Source organism: Furipterus horrens, unplaced genomic scaffold, assembly GCF_987537825.1.
Source record: "Furipterus horrens unplaced genomic scaffold, mFurHor1.1.pri manual_scaffold_2, whole genome shotgun sequence".
NCBI lineage: Eukaryota > Metazoa > Chordata > Mammalia > Chiroptera > Furipteridae > Furipterus > Furipterus horrens.
The window spans coordinates 78,117,082-78,129,891 of record NW_028327172.1 but is presented as its reverse complement, the minus strand read 5'-3'; the positions used below and the strand labels follow the sequence as shown (position 1 = coordinate 78,129,891).

Here is a 12,810-nt window from a genome sequence, read left to right as displayed (position 1 = left end):
ATTTCATAATTTTATATGGACCCACAAAAGGCCCCAAATAGAAACAGCGATCTAGCGAAAGAAGAACAAAGTTAGAAGAATCACGCTACCTAATATCAAACAATACTATAAGGCTACAGTAATCAAAACAACATGGTTCTGGCATAAAAACAGACACATAGGTCAATGGAACAGAATAGAGAGCCAGAAATAAACCCACACCTTTATAGTCAATATTTGACAGAAGAAGCAAGCACATAAATGGGCTAAAGATAGTTTATTCAATAAATGGTGTTGGGAAAATTGGACAGATATGTGCAGAAAAATGAACCTAGACCACGTTCCAAATTCCAAATGACAGTAAAATCTCAGACATTGCTCGTAGCAATATTTTTTGTGATATATCTTTTCAGGCAAGGGAAACAAAAGAAAAAATAAACAGGACTACATCAAGCTAAAAAGTTTTTCCACAGCAAAGGAAATCATCAACAAAAGAAAAAACACAACCCACTGAATTGGAGAACATAATCACTAAGATATCTGATAAGGGGCTAATATCCAAAATTTATAAAGAACTTATAAAACTCAACACCAAAAAAAATTAAACAATCCAATGAACAAATGGGCAAAGGACCTGAATAGATACTTCTCCAAAAAGGACATACGGATGACCAATAGACATGTGAAAAGTTGCTCAATGTCACAAATAATCAAAGAAATGCAAATTAAAACCACAATATCATCTCACACCTCTCAGAATGGCTATTATCAATAAATCAACAAACAAACAACACATGCTGGTGAGGATGTGGAGAAAAGGGAACCTTTTTGCATTTTTGGTGGGAATGCAGACTGGTGCAGCCACTGTGGAAAGCAGTATGGAGATAACTCAAAAAATTAAAAATGGATTTGCCTTTTGACCCAGTGACTCCACTTCTGGGAATTTACCCAAAGAAACCCAAAACACTAATTCGAAAGTACATAATCACACCTATGTTCACTGCAGTGTTATTTATAATCTGATCTGGAAGCAGCCTAAGTGTCCATAAGTAGATGAGTGGATAAAACAACTATGGGATATTTACACAACGGAATACTACTGGGCCACAAAATAGAAAAGTTTACCTTTTGTGACAGCATGGATGGACCTGAAGAACATTATGCTAAGTGAAATAAGCCAGTCAGAGAAAGACAAACACCATATGATTTCACTCATATGTGGAATCTAATGAACAAAATGAACTAACAAGCAACACAGAGACAGACTCATAGGGAGCAGGCTGACAGCTATAAGGGGTGGAAGGGGTTGAGGAATGGAGGCACCAAGGAAATAATAAAAGGGACTCAAAGGCACTGACAACAGTGTGGTGACTGCAAGCACAGGGAGGTGAGTTGGAGGTAGATGAAGGTATTAGGGGGATAAATGGTAATGAAAAAAATACAGTAAAACTATACAGTGCTATTATTTAAAAGGAAATTATAAAATGTGAAAGACAAAATTATATGCTTGGAGATTTCATTCTCATATTTAAGAAAATGTACTAAAATCATTTTCATTTTAATTATATATTCACACTCTTCTGTAACACTTTCCCCGCAGGTCAACATTCTCGACATCCAACAACCAATAAAATCAGGCAAAACATAAGTCTCTTCCTTATGGTGGGAGACCAACCAACATTGTCTTACTGCCTTAATGCTCTTCAACCCAACCAGGGTCTCTTCGACCCCTCTCTCTCATTGCTCCTCTACTCAGGATCCCTTTTCCATTGCTAAGGAAATCCGTTTCTCTGTCAATTCCATGACTGTGTCAAGAAGAGAAAGATTGTGAAAAGGCAACCTTCAAGAATACATTACTTGTACCTAGCATTCAGTACCTCTTTTCTCCATTCATGCCCAAGTCTAAAGAAGTAAACATCAATTCAGTATTCCAAGTGTCTTCACACTATAAGTAGACCAAAATTATTTACAGTGTTGTCAATTGCAACTACATTGCCCATTTACACAAAGCAAATTACACACAAATTATGGTAGGCAACAGGATGGAGTAGAAAGAGAATAGGACTTGGCATCACTCACTCTAGCACTGTGACTTTGAAAATTTAAATATACCTGCCTTTCCTGTCATGAGGACAAAATGAGAACTTCTGAGGAAAGTATTTGACATTTGACAAAACACCGAATAATTTTTTTAAATCTACGGCAATGATATTATTTTAAATAGATTTCATATAATCTGCAATCCAGTATGTTCCAACAGGTTCCAAGCCTCAAATGAGTTTGACAAATCTCCCTTTTCCAAGAGGCCAAAAGAAAAAAGATAATGAGGCCAAACTAATTAACCTATAACATATGTAATAAAAACAGTTTGCTTGGGCGACTGGTATGTTGTCCCTAAATACAACTATTGAAACAGAAACAAAAATACTGGAATAAAACAGCAGTGTCTGAAAAATCATTTAGTCTCTCAAGGGGAATACACTCATTTATATGTGTAAATGATAGTATCATTTCCCCTTTTGTGTATGGTTTGTTTGGTTCTCATTACTTTATAAGCCTTATCCTTAAAAATAAGTAATAAAGAAAAAAAGCAGCATGTGGTGATGATACAATGCAATCGTCGTCGTCGTCGGAAGCCGTCCGTCTCGAGAGACGATGGCGTAGCTTCTTGAGAGTCTATCTGCATCGCCGAGAATGGCTGTGCAGTCCGACTCGGGAGTGACAATCCCTGCCGCACTTGTTACAGGTGAAGGCAGATGGCTGTTGTTGCTGCTGTTGACGCTGCTTCCGCCTCGATCTTTTCTGGACCGCCTCCTCGTTGCGCGCAGCCTCTGCACGTGACGTACCTTGCCTGACCGCGAGCCTCCAGGCTAGGCGGTCGTCTGCTTGAACTTCCCATGTGTTGAGATTGATGGAGCATTGTGTCATGTCCTTTTTGCAGATGTCTTTGAACCGCAGTTTTGGGCGCCCTGTCATCCTCTGGCCTTCTGCTAGCTCGCCGTAGAGGAGGTCTTTGGGAATACGGCCTGCATCCATTCTTTTGACATGGCCGAGCCACCTGAGGCGTCTCTCGCTAAGAACTGCATGCAAACTGCTCATGTTGGCTCGCTTCAGCACCTCGGTGTTGGGAACCTTATCCTGCCAGGCGACATGCAGGACGCGTCGCAGGCACCTCATGTGGAAGCTGTTGAGTTTCCTTTCGTGCCTTGCGTAGGTGGTCCACGTCTCGCTGCCATAGAGGAGAGTGCTGAGTACGCAGGCTTGGTAGATGCGCAGTCTGGTTTTCTCAGTGAGGCTGGAATTGTTCCACGCTCGCCGGTTCACTCTGGCCATAACTGTGGCTGCCCTGGCGATTCTCCGATTGACCTCCAAGTCGACTGACAGAGAGCTCGAGATGGTGGACCCGAGGTAAGTGAAATCGTTGACAACCTCCAGGGTGTATCCGTCGATGGTGATGCATGGGGGAGTCCCCGTGCCTTGAGCCATAACGTTCGTCTTCGTCAGGCTGATGGCTAGTCCGAACTCCTTGCATGCGTGGGAAAGGCAAGTGACTAACTGCTGGAGTCCCTTTTCGGAGTGTGATGTCAAGGCTGCGTCGTCGGCGAAGAGCATCTCACGGATGAGCACCTCTTTGACTTTGGTCTTGGCTCGTAGACGGGCCAGGTTGTAGAGCTTGCCATCGGATCTGGTGTGAATGAAGACACCCTCGCTGCAGTCCTTAAAGGCGTATTGGAGGAGCATGGAGAAGAAGATTCCGAACAGCGTAGGCGCGAGGACGCAGCCCTGCTTTACTCCACTGCTGACTGGGAAGGCCTCAGAGGTTGCGCCGTTGTAGGACACCGTGCTGTGCATGTTGTCGTGAAAGGACATGACCACAGCAAGCAGATGTGATGGACAGCCAATCTTCCGTAGCAAGCTGAAGAGTCCGCTTCGACTGATCAGATCAAACGCCTTCGTGAGGTCGATAAAGGCGAGGTAGAGTGGTTTATGCTGCTCGTGACACTTCTCCTGCAGCTGGCGTAGGGAGAAGATCATGTCCACTGTTGATCGGCCAGCTCTGAAGCCACACTGGGACTCTGGGTAGACGCGGGAAGCAAGGGTCTGCAGGCGGGCAAGAGCGACCCAGGCGAATACTTTGCCGACGACGCTGAGGAGAGAGATGCCCCGGTAGTTGTTGCAGTCGCTGCGGTCTCCTTTGTTCTTGTACATGGTGATAATGTTGGCATCTCTCATATCCTGGGGGATGTAACCCTCCTTCCAGCAGAGACAGAGTAGATGGTGGAGCGGCTGTAGCAGGACTGGTTTCCCGCTCTTTAGGATTTCTGGAGGGATTCCGTCGCTTCCTGGTGCTTTCCCGCAAGAGAGGCGGTCGATGGCTTTGCCGAGCTCTGCCGCAGTAGGTGGGGTGTCTAGCTCCTCCATGACTGGTAGGTCTGGGATGGCGTTAAGAGCAGTGTCTGTTACGGTGTTCCTCGTCGCGTACAGCTCGAGGTAGTGCTTGGTCCACCGCCGCATTTGCTGTTCCTGGTCAGTGATGACCTCACCTGTCTTGGACTTAAGGGGGGCGATCTTGGAGGGGATTGGGCCTGTTGCCTTCTTGATACCCTCATACATTCCTCGTGCGTTGCCTATATCGGCGGCTTCCTGGATGCTTCTGCACAGGTTTAGCCAATAGGTGTTGGCACAGTGGTGGGTGGTCTTCTGAACTTTGTTCCTGGCAGCCCGTAGAGCTTGAAGTGTACTGGGAGTGGGCGTGGCCTTGTAAGCCAGTAGGGCCTTCCTCTTAGCCTCGATCACGGGTTCCATTTCTTCCCAGTGAGCCTCGTACCAGTCAGCGTTCTTCCGCTCTTTCTTCCCGTAAGCAATAATGGCGGAGTTGTATATGGCGTCGCGGAGACGTGACCAATTGGATTCGATAATGTCATCTGCCGCCATTCCCTCGCCGAGTGCATCTTCCATCCTGTTGATGAATTGCTGGGTCTTAACTGGGTTGCTGGCACAACTGGTGTTGATGCGTGGGCGACCCTTCATCTTGGAGTGGTGCAACCTCTTCGACGTTATGCGCACCTTGCTTACCACGAGGGCATGGTCCGTGTCGCAGTCTGCACTGTGGTAGCTGCAGGTGAGGAGGGTGCTGCCAATATCCGTTCTTCTGGTGATGACGAGGTCAAGCTGGTGCCAGTGGCGGGAGCGGGGGTGCCTCCATGACACCTGGTGGATCTCTTTGCACTTGAAGAATGTGTTTGTCACGCACAGGCCGTGGTGACACGAAAGCTCAAGCAGTCGCTGACCATTCTCATTGATCTTTCCTCTCCCAAAGTTTCCGAGGCAGGTGGGCCAAGCCATGTGGTCGGCTCCTACTCTTGCGTTGAAGTCTCCAAGGAGATAAAGAGCGTTACTTCTGGGGATCTTGGATAACGCTTCGTCCAGTCCATGGTAGAACTGTTCTTTCTCTTCGATGGTGGCGCAGAGGGTTGGGGCGTACGCGCTAAGAATGCTGACTGGGCCGAAAGTTGTTGACAATCGGAGGGTAAGTAATCTCTCTGTGCCTCCTGTGGGTGGCTTTATGGAGTTAACAAGCGTGTTCTTCACAGCGAACCCAACACCGTGCTGTCTTGGTTGGTCCGGAGACTTCCCTTGCCAGTAGAAGGTGTAGTTGGTTTCTCTGATAGTTCCGTTGTCGGCCAACCGGGTCTCCTGTAGAGCCGCAATGTCGATGTTTAGTCGTGCCAGTTCCCTGTCGATGACGGCAATTTTCCTGGCATCATTGATCCACGGAAGGTCTGCAGTAAGTCCGGGACACATGGTCCTGATGTTCCAGCTAGCGAGGCGAAGAGCTGGAGGCTTCTTTCTTGTTTTTTGCTTGGAATTGCCTGATGCGAGTGTTTTGTGGCCCACTTTTCGAGAGACGCCTCTCTGATCCCCACACACCCAGTGGGGCAGGCGAGCCATGGCGAGATGGCACCTAATTGGCTGAGGGCTGCCCAGCTTGAGGCGGGCGGTAGCTGTCCAGTGAGGTGCGATGACCTCTCCCACCGTCAGAGGAGACCCCTGGCGCTCGTTTCCTTCGCCAATCGGATGAGCTTATAACCGGTATCTGTCTCCTCCCGTGTTGAGTCGACATCTTGCGATGACGCTGGAGTGTCCTCTCCAGTGAAGCTACAAAGCCTGGGCAGGGTGATATGGAGGGTCTGCTGTTGCCCATGCAGCAGACCCCCCCTCTCTTCGCAGCTGAAGGATCCAAGGGGAAAGACAGAGTCAATACAGCTTGGCTTCAGGTGCGCCGCAGGAGTTGCCGGTGTTGACTACAATGTCAAACCGCCTTAGGGACTCCGGCTCCGGATTTTCTGTCGGGGTTTACTCCCTTAGCCTTTCCCCTGAAGAGGTATGCCGCAAGGCAGCGGAGGTTTTTTGGAATCAGAGTTTAATAATGTGTCATGAAACCTGCAATGAATGTGCTCTTTAAAAAATACCCCTGATATCAAGAAACTTGGAGATTAGGTTTACTCTCCATCCACAAGTTTCCTTCGTCTTCGTCTGCCTGGGCTGCCATACAAAAGTACCATAATCCAGGTGGCTTAAACAACACAAGTTTATTTTCTCACAGTTTTAGAGGCTGGAAGTCCAATATCAAGGTTCTGACCTATTGGGTTTCTAGTGAGGGCTGCCTCCTGACTGTGGATGGCCACCTTCTCACCACATGCTCACATGTCCTGTCCTTGGTGCATGCACACAGAGAGAAACTGCAATGCAATACTGAAGTATAAAATGCAAGAAACAAAGGTCAAAATGGAAAGTTCGCTGAGATTGTAGATGCAAAATCACACTAAAAAACAAATGCCTTGATAACATAATAAAAAATCAAAATAATGATAACTTGAGTAAAAATAAGTATTGATTTTGAAACCTCAAAGGCAGATAACAGGTGACGTTAACAAGACTAGATGAAGCCCCTCCCGCCTCCCCCAAATAGGCATTAAGCCTTTCTATTTCAGCTAAAGAATTAATCATTTCAGCTCTACTGTTTGTGTATAGTATTAGGGAATGTACAGGAACACATAGGGGAAAAAAATCCTTTATCAGCATCTCAAAATTCTACTAACTGCCCCAAAAGGTTACTCGTATTTGACACGTATGCCATAATACTTCCAATTTATTATATTTTTTAAAAGCATGCATGCCCTGGCCAGGTAGCTCAGCTGGTGAAAGCATCATCCAGATGCACCAAGGTTGTGAGTTTGATTCCCAGTCAGGGCACATACAAGAATCAAACAATGAATGTATAGGTAAGTAGAACAACAAAGTAATGTTTCTCTCCCACCCTCCTTTTTCTCTAAAATCAATTTTTAAAAAAGAGCATACAGGTATTTTAATACTTGTGAACATATTTTTAGCTAAGATCTTACATCATTATATTAGATACTTTCATTAACTATCTAAATTACAAAGCTTGGCCTTCACAGGCATATCATTTAGAGTCAAATAATGAAGATATTTATGCTCATGTTTATAAAAACTTCATCAATACCTTTTGAATCATTGTAAGTCAATCAGATACATCTTAAATAATTTCAAAATACAGGTTTCCAAGAATAAGCCTACATATGAATTCCATAATTTACAGCAAACAAAACTATCAAAGTAAAAAAAATAAATTTAGTAATTCACTCATTCATTCATAAACCATTTATGAAATCTGCAACTAGAGCTAGATATTGTACCAGGTCATGAACACACACTCATCCTTAGGACATTAATTTCAAGGAATTAAGAATCCAGTAGGGAAGGCAGGCAAAGAAACAATTCTGTGTGACAAGGGCTACAAAACAAGTTAAAAGCCAGGGACAATATATTAATGTTTAAGGACATCCTGGAAATCAACAGGAAGGAGACCGATATCATAAGCAATATACATACACAGAAATTATACAAAGGAGGAACCCCCACCAAATAAACCAGTATTACCGTCTGGAGGGTGGGCCCCTTGTAGTACAGGCTTCCCCCACTAGTTGAATGTTCTAGGAGCCCATCTGTATCAGTGTGCTAGATGGCATTGTTGTAAGAGGCTGTGTTCGGCTTCAGTGAAGTTTTTTTGAAATCTTTCAATGCATTTGCCCATTTCATGATGGGTGATTTATGAGCACACCTGCCCACACCACGCTGAAGGTTCAGCAGTTTTTGACCAAACACAACATGACCCCCGTGCCCCACCCTCCCTATTCACCCAATTTCACCCAGAGCGACATTTCTTTTGTTTGTTTCCCCAGATGAAAAAAGTCCTCAAAGGGAAATGTTTTGCTGATGTGGAAGAGGTAAAACAAAAACTGGCAGAAGCACTAAAAGGCATCAAAATCTACAAGTTCACAAACTGTTTTGAGTGGTGGAAAAAAATGTCTCGATAAGTGTATTGCACCAAACGGAGAGTACTTTGAACGTGACTGAAGTTTAAACAGGTAAGAATAAATACACAATTTTTTATAAATAAATTCTGGGGTTTTTTGGGGTCCTCCCTTGTAAGTGACCTTTAAAAAGAAGTGCTAGCTTTCTATTTAAGATATTAGACTGGTGCCCAAATGTAAATGTCTCATTAAAAGAAAATTCATGATCTGGCTGGTGTGGTTCATTTGGTTGGAGTGTCGTCCTGCAAACCAAAAGGCTGTGTGTGGTTTGATTCCCAGGCAGGGTACATGCCTAGTTTGCAGGATCGCAACCAATGATGTTTCTCTTCCTCTCTCTCTCCCTCCCTTCTCCTCTACAAGCATGTCCTCTGATGAAGGTTTTTTAAAAAAGTAAAATTCATGTTTACAGAGATTAAATTGTTATAAGGAACATTTTTAATTATTTAAAACAGAAGTAGTATGTTAATAATCACAACGAAGTATCCTCACACCGTGAACCATGAAACCCAATCACATTCCTTGAGGTTATAATCATGACTCTGGCTACTTTAAAAACATGCATCAGAATACCAGTAAATGAGAAGATTAAAAGTTCTTAAGAGTTCCCAAATTTTAAAAAAATAAGAACTCTTTGGCACCTATCTCAATATGGAGGAAGAACGAGAGTTCACAGCGAAGAAAGTCATTTTACAAATTTCTCCTAGTTCTTGCTTTCCCACAGTGGCCCAAAGCAACAAAGCAGCACAATGAAAAGTGGTGGGAAATAACAGAAAACCTCCACTGGGAGTACACTTACCTGTAAAGCTTTATTCTCTTTCAGGTCCAACCCAAACACATTGTGCCGCTTCACTTTGAAGAAATCAGCATCAAGTCTATCTTCCTCCTCCTCTTCACCATCATCATCTCTGGCTAAGAACTGCATAGGACCTTCCTTGTTCTTCGGTGACTCATCAGTCGGTGATTCATCGGTTCTAGGGACAGAATCAGGTTGATAGCCTTTTGCTTTTCCCAGTTTCTCTTCTATTTCTTCTTCATCTTCCTTCTCTTCTTCTTCTTCATCACTAATGCCATTAGCCAGTCCATACTCTGTCCCTTCTGGTCTTTTCCCACCTTTCTGAAGGATGGACATTTTCTCATTGAAGTAGGCTCTAAATTCTTCCACTTCATCATTGGTGAGAGAGGGAGCCCTTGGCTCATTTACTTTATTATCTTGGCTCACTACCAATTCTTTGATGGGTTGTTTCTGCATTTTCTGAAGAAATCTTACCCGTGGTGCCACAGCAAGACCAAGAGACCTTAAATATGGGCAAATAAAAAGTTGTCTCAATACACCAATGGCATGTTTATGGTTATTATGAAACAGTTTCTCAAGAGCTGATATCTGTTTTCAGAGCTTTTTTTCCAAAGAAAACGTTCTGTGAGATATAAAATCTTGACAGGTTAGATGATTCAAAAGGCATGCCAGAAATACTAAATACCTGTCATAAAACACTGAAGACCATTTTTCATTAAGAGGTTAACATGTTATAAAATAAAGAGCGTGAGACCAGAAACAAAAAAAAATTCAAGTGCTAGATCTGCCTATTTAACCCTTTCAGCCTCAGCTTCTTCAAGCATGGGACAAAATACCTCCAGACCTACCTTACAATTATTGTGGAGTTCTTACATACTAACCACATGAAAACACTTTGTAAAATGTAAATACTAAAGCTGGAAAAAGACATGACCACAAAAGGACAAAACAGTTCTCTGCAAAGAAAGAACTCCAGTATCACCATCCTCCCTTCAGTGAGACATAATATGACATAATCACTTCTCTTGAAAAAATTTTTAAACCAGCTTCTAAGTTCCCACTAATGGACTGGAAATCAACTCTTAAAGCAAGGTCTGCTATAATAAACACCTAACATTACAACATGAATCCACTGCCTTTTTCCTGTAAGATACAATTCACAAAAAGTGAGAGGTATAATGTATAAAGTGTAGATTCATAAATAGAACTGTTAAGGTTTAAATCTTGGCTCTGTCGCTTACTAGCTGGGTGATCAAAGGACTTTAATCTCTCTATACCGCAGTTCCCTCATTTGCAAAATGGTGTGATAAAACTGCCTACATTATAGGGTTTTTGTAAGAATGAAATGTTCATAGATGCAACGCACTTAAAATTTAGTGCCTCGTACATAGGCAGCCACTGCTGAGAACTTGTCATTATTACTGTTATAGGGGCTATGCATTAGGATCACAAGCTCATATCAAATCATTTCTCTCGGTGTATTACAATTACATTTATATGTCTCTCAGCTCCTAGAACTTGGAGCTCCCTTCAGGTAGGAATATATATTATACCTCTTTAATTTTAACAGCTAGCACAATAAACTGTGCATAATAGGTATTTGAAACATGTTTCTTTAGCAAAATAATTTTTAAACCTTTATTATATCCTGCATACACAGCACTGCTTTAGGTATCAGAGGCTTCTAAAAGAAATTATAGATCAAGAAAATTATATATCTATGAGTAAACAACCACAAAAATTAACTAAAAACACCAGAGTAAACTGTACCAATAATTTAGGCTCCAAAGTTAACTTTCTGCCTTTCCTAAGCATCACCAATAAAAAGCACGGGTCTTCAACTGTAAGCAGATGGCAATAAAATGTCCCCTACATAGGGTCTCACCATGTTAAAGACCTGTGCCCTCTTCTGTTTGCTAATATCTCAGCTAAGTCATTCAGAAAACCAGGGCGGAATTTCTTGGAGCACAAAAATTAGCTAATAACCTAAACCGTGATTTGTATTCAGAAACAGTAAAATTAGTAACTGGCACATAAACAAACAAAAATGTATTATCTATGGCATGTTGTTTCCACCCATTATCCAGAAAGTCAGTGGCCTTACTTCTGTTATCCAGCAATTTAAATGGTTCTAAAATGTTACAACTGACAAATTACCTGCTATACTATACTTGCAATCTAACGTGAAGAGTAGAAAGCAGCAGCTCACACAGATACAAGTTTTTATTAGACTAAATTTAAAGGTAAAAACACTCAAATTCCTGGAGAGGAGGCCAAATACACAGACTTAGCCTTAAAAAAGTACAAACAGTATTTCATCACAGACTGGGAAATTTAATGCTAAAATTCAAAGTACGATTAACCTCAGGGTGCTTCTATTGGATTTTGTCAATACTTTTTCCACAGGTAGAAACCCCATTGAAAAATGGACACTCCTCCTTTATAGCTAAAAAGGTTAGGAAAACATCCTGCAAACAGTAAGCCAAAACAAGACCAAGAGTTCCATTTTCATATAATAGTAACCTCAGTTACTAAACAGGGATATTTTCCCATGGTAACTATGAGTACCTATAAGAAATACCAAGACACAAAGGTTAGGCAAAAAGCAATATAGAATATTCAAAGCATGAAAAGAATTCTCTGTCGTAATCCAGGCCAGCATTTCAGAGAGTAAGAGGACTGCAGACATTGAAAGATTTCAAAGAATGCTTATCAATTACTCTCCATCTCCTTTAAGACCAAATTATAGAAAGCTACCAGTGCAACTTTAAGGAATTTATACTTACAAGTAAGAAACTTCTTCCTGATAAGAACTGATTGCTCAATTAGTTTTCCAGTTTATAGAATCTTTTTCTCTGCAGAATTTTCAAAGATTCTCTCAAGGTAAGGCAGAGCAGTTTAAACTAGAACTCTCACAGAAACACATTTCAAAGAAATTGCCTCTAACTTTGAGGATTCACAATTAAAACTATAATATGAATACTTACAGGGCATATTCAGGTATAGGTAACTTGCTCACATCAAATATTTCTTTATCCTTCATCAGATATACTGAACGTATATAGGAGACAAAACACTGTAAGACATTTAAATACATGACATAATAATAGTCAGAACTAGAAAAAGTTTAAAGTAAGATAAAATCAACCAAAGGAATAAATTCCACAGTAGTTGAGTATACCCCCCTATTCCCCCTCCCCCCCAAATAAAAACATTTTAGAGCTGTAATATTAAAAGAGTTTAAATGTGGGTTTCATCAAGCCAACTCAACATAGATTATCACCTTCTTAGCAAGTTATTCTAGAAGTTATTATCATTCAGTTCCAATATGATATAATGGGGGAAAACATACGCTTTGGAGTAATATGGGTGATAATCTGAGCTCCATATTTCACTTGCTGAGAAAGTGTCTTATTTCTCTGTCAGATCCCTCATATATCAAACAGAGATAACAGTATCTTCTACTATGAAAATTAAATAAGAAAATGCATGTAGAATACCGGGGCTTATCTTCTGGAATACAGGAAGTATCAATAAATGCTCATTACAGTAGTCCCTCTCTATATTGCGGTTCACTTATCGCGGCCTCACTCTATCGTGGAATTTTTTTAAATATTAAATTATTTATCGCGGATTTTT

General features: G+C 41.9%; 1 protein-coding gene across 1 annotated transcript in view; it reads right to left on the bottom strand.

The window, feature by feature from the left end:
* The window catches only part of LOC150018872 (putative ATP-dependent RNA helicase DDX10), a 324,877-nt gene that overhangs the window by 259,491 nt on the left and 52,576 nt on the right, over nt 1-12,810 (bottom strand). Inside the window, exons 12-13 of the mRNA XM_090265897.1 lie at nt 12,159-12,247; nt 9,175-9,673 (exon numbers count right to left, since the gene is read on the bottom strand). Of these exons, the coding sequence (XP_090122023.1) occupies nt 9,175-9,673; nt 12,159-12,247 (588 nt within the window). The remainder of the gene's footprint in view (nt 1-9,174; nt 9,674-12,158; nt 12,248-12,810) is intronic.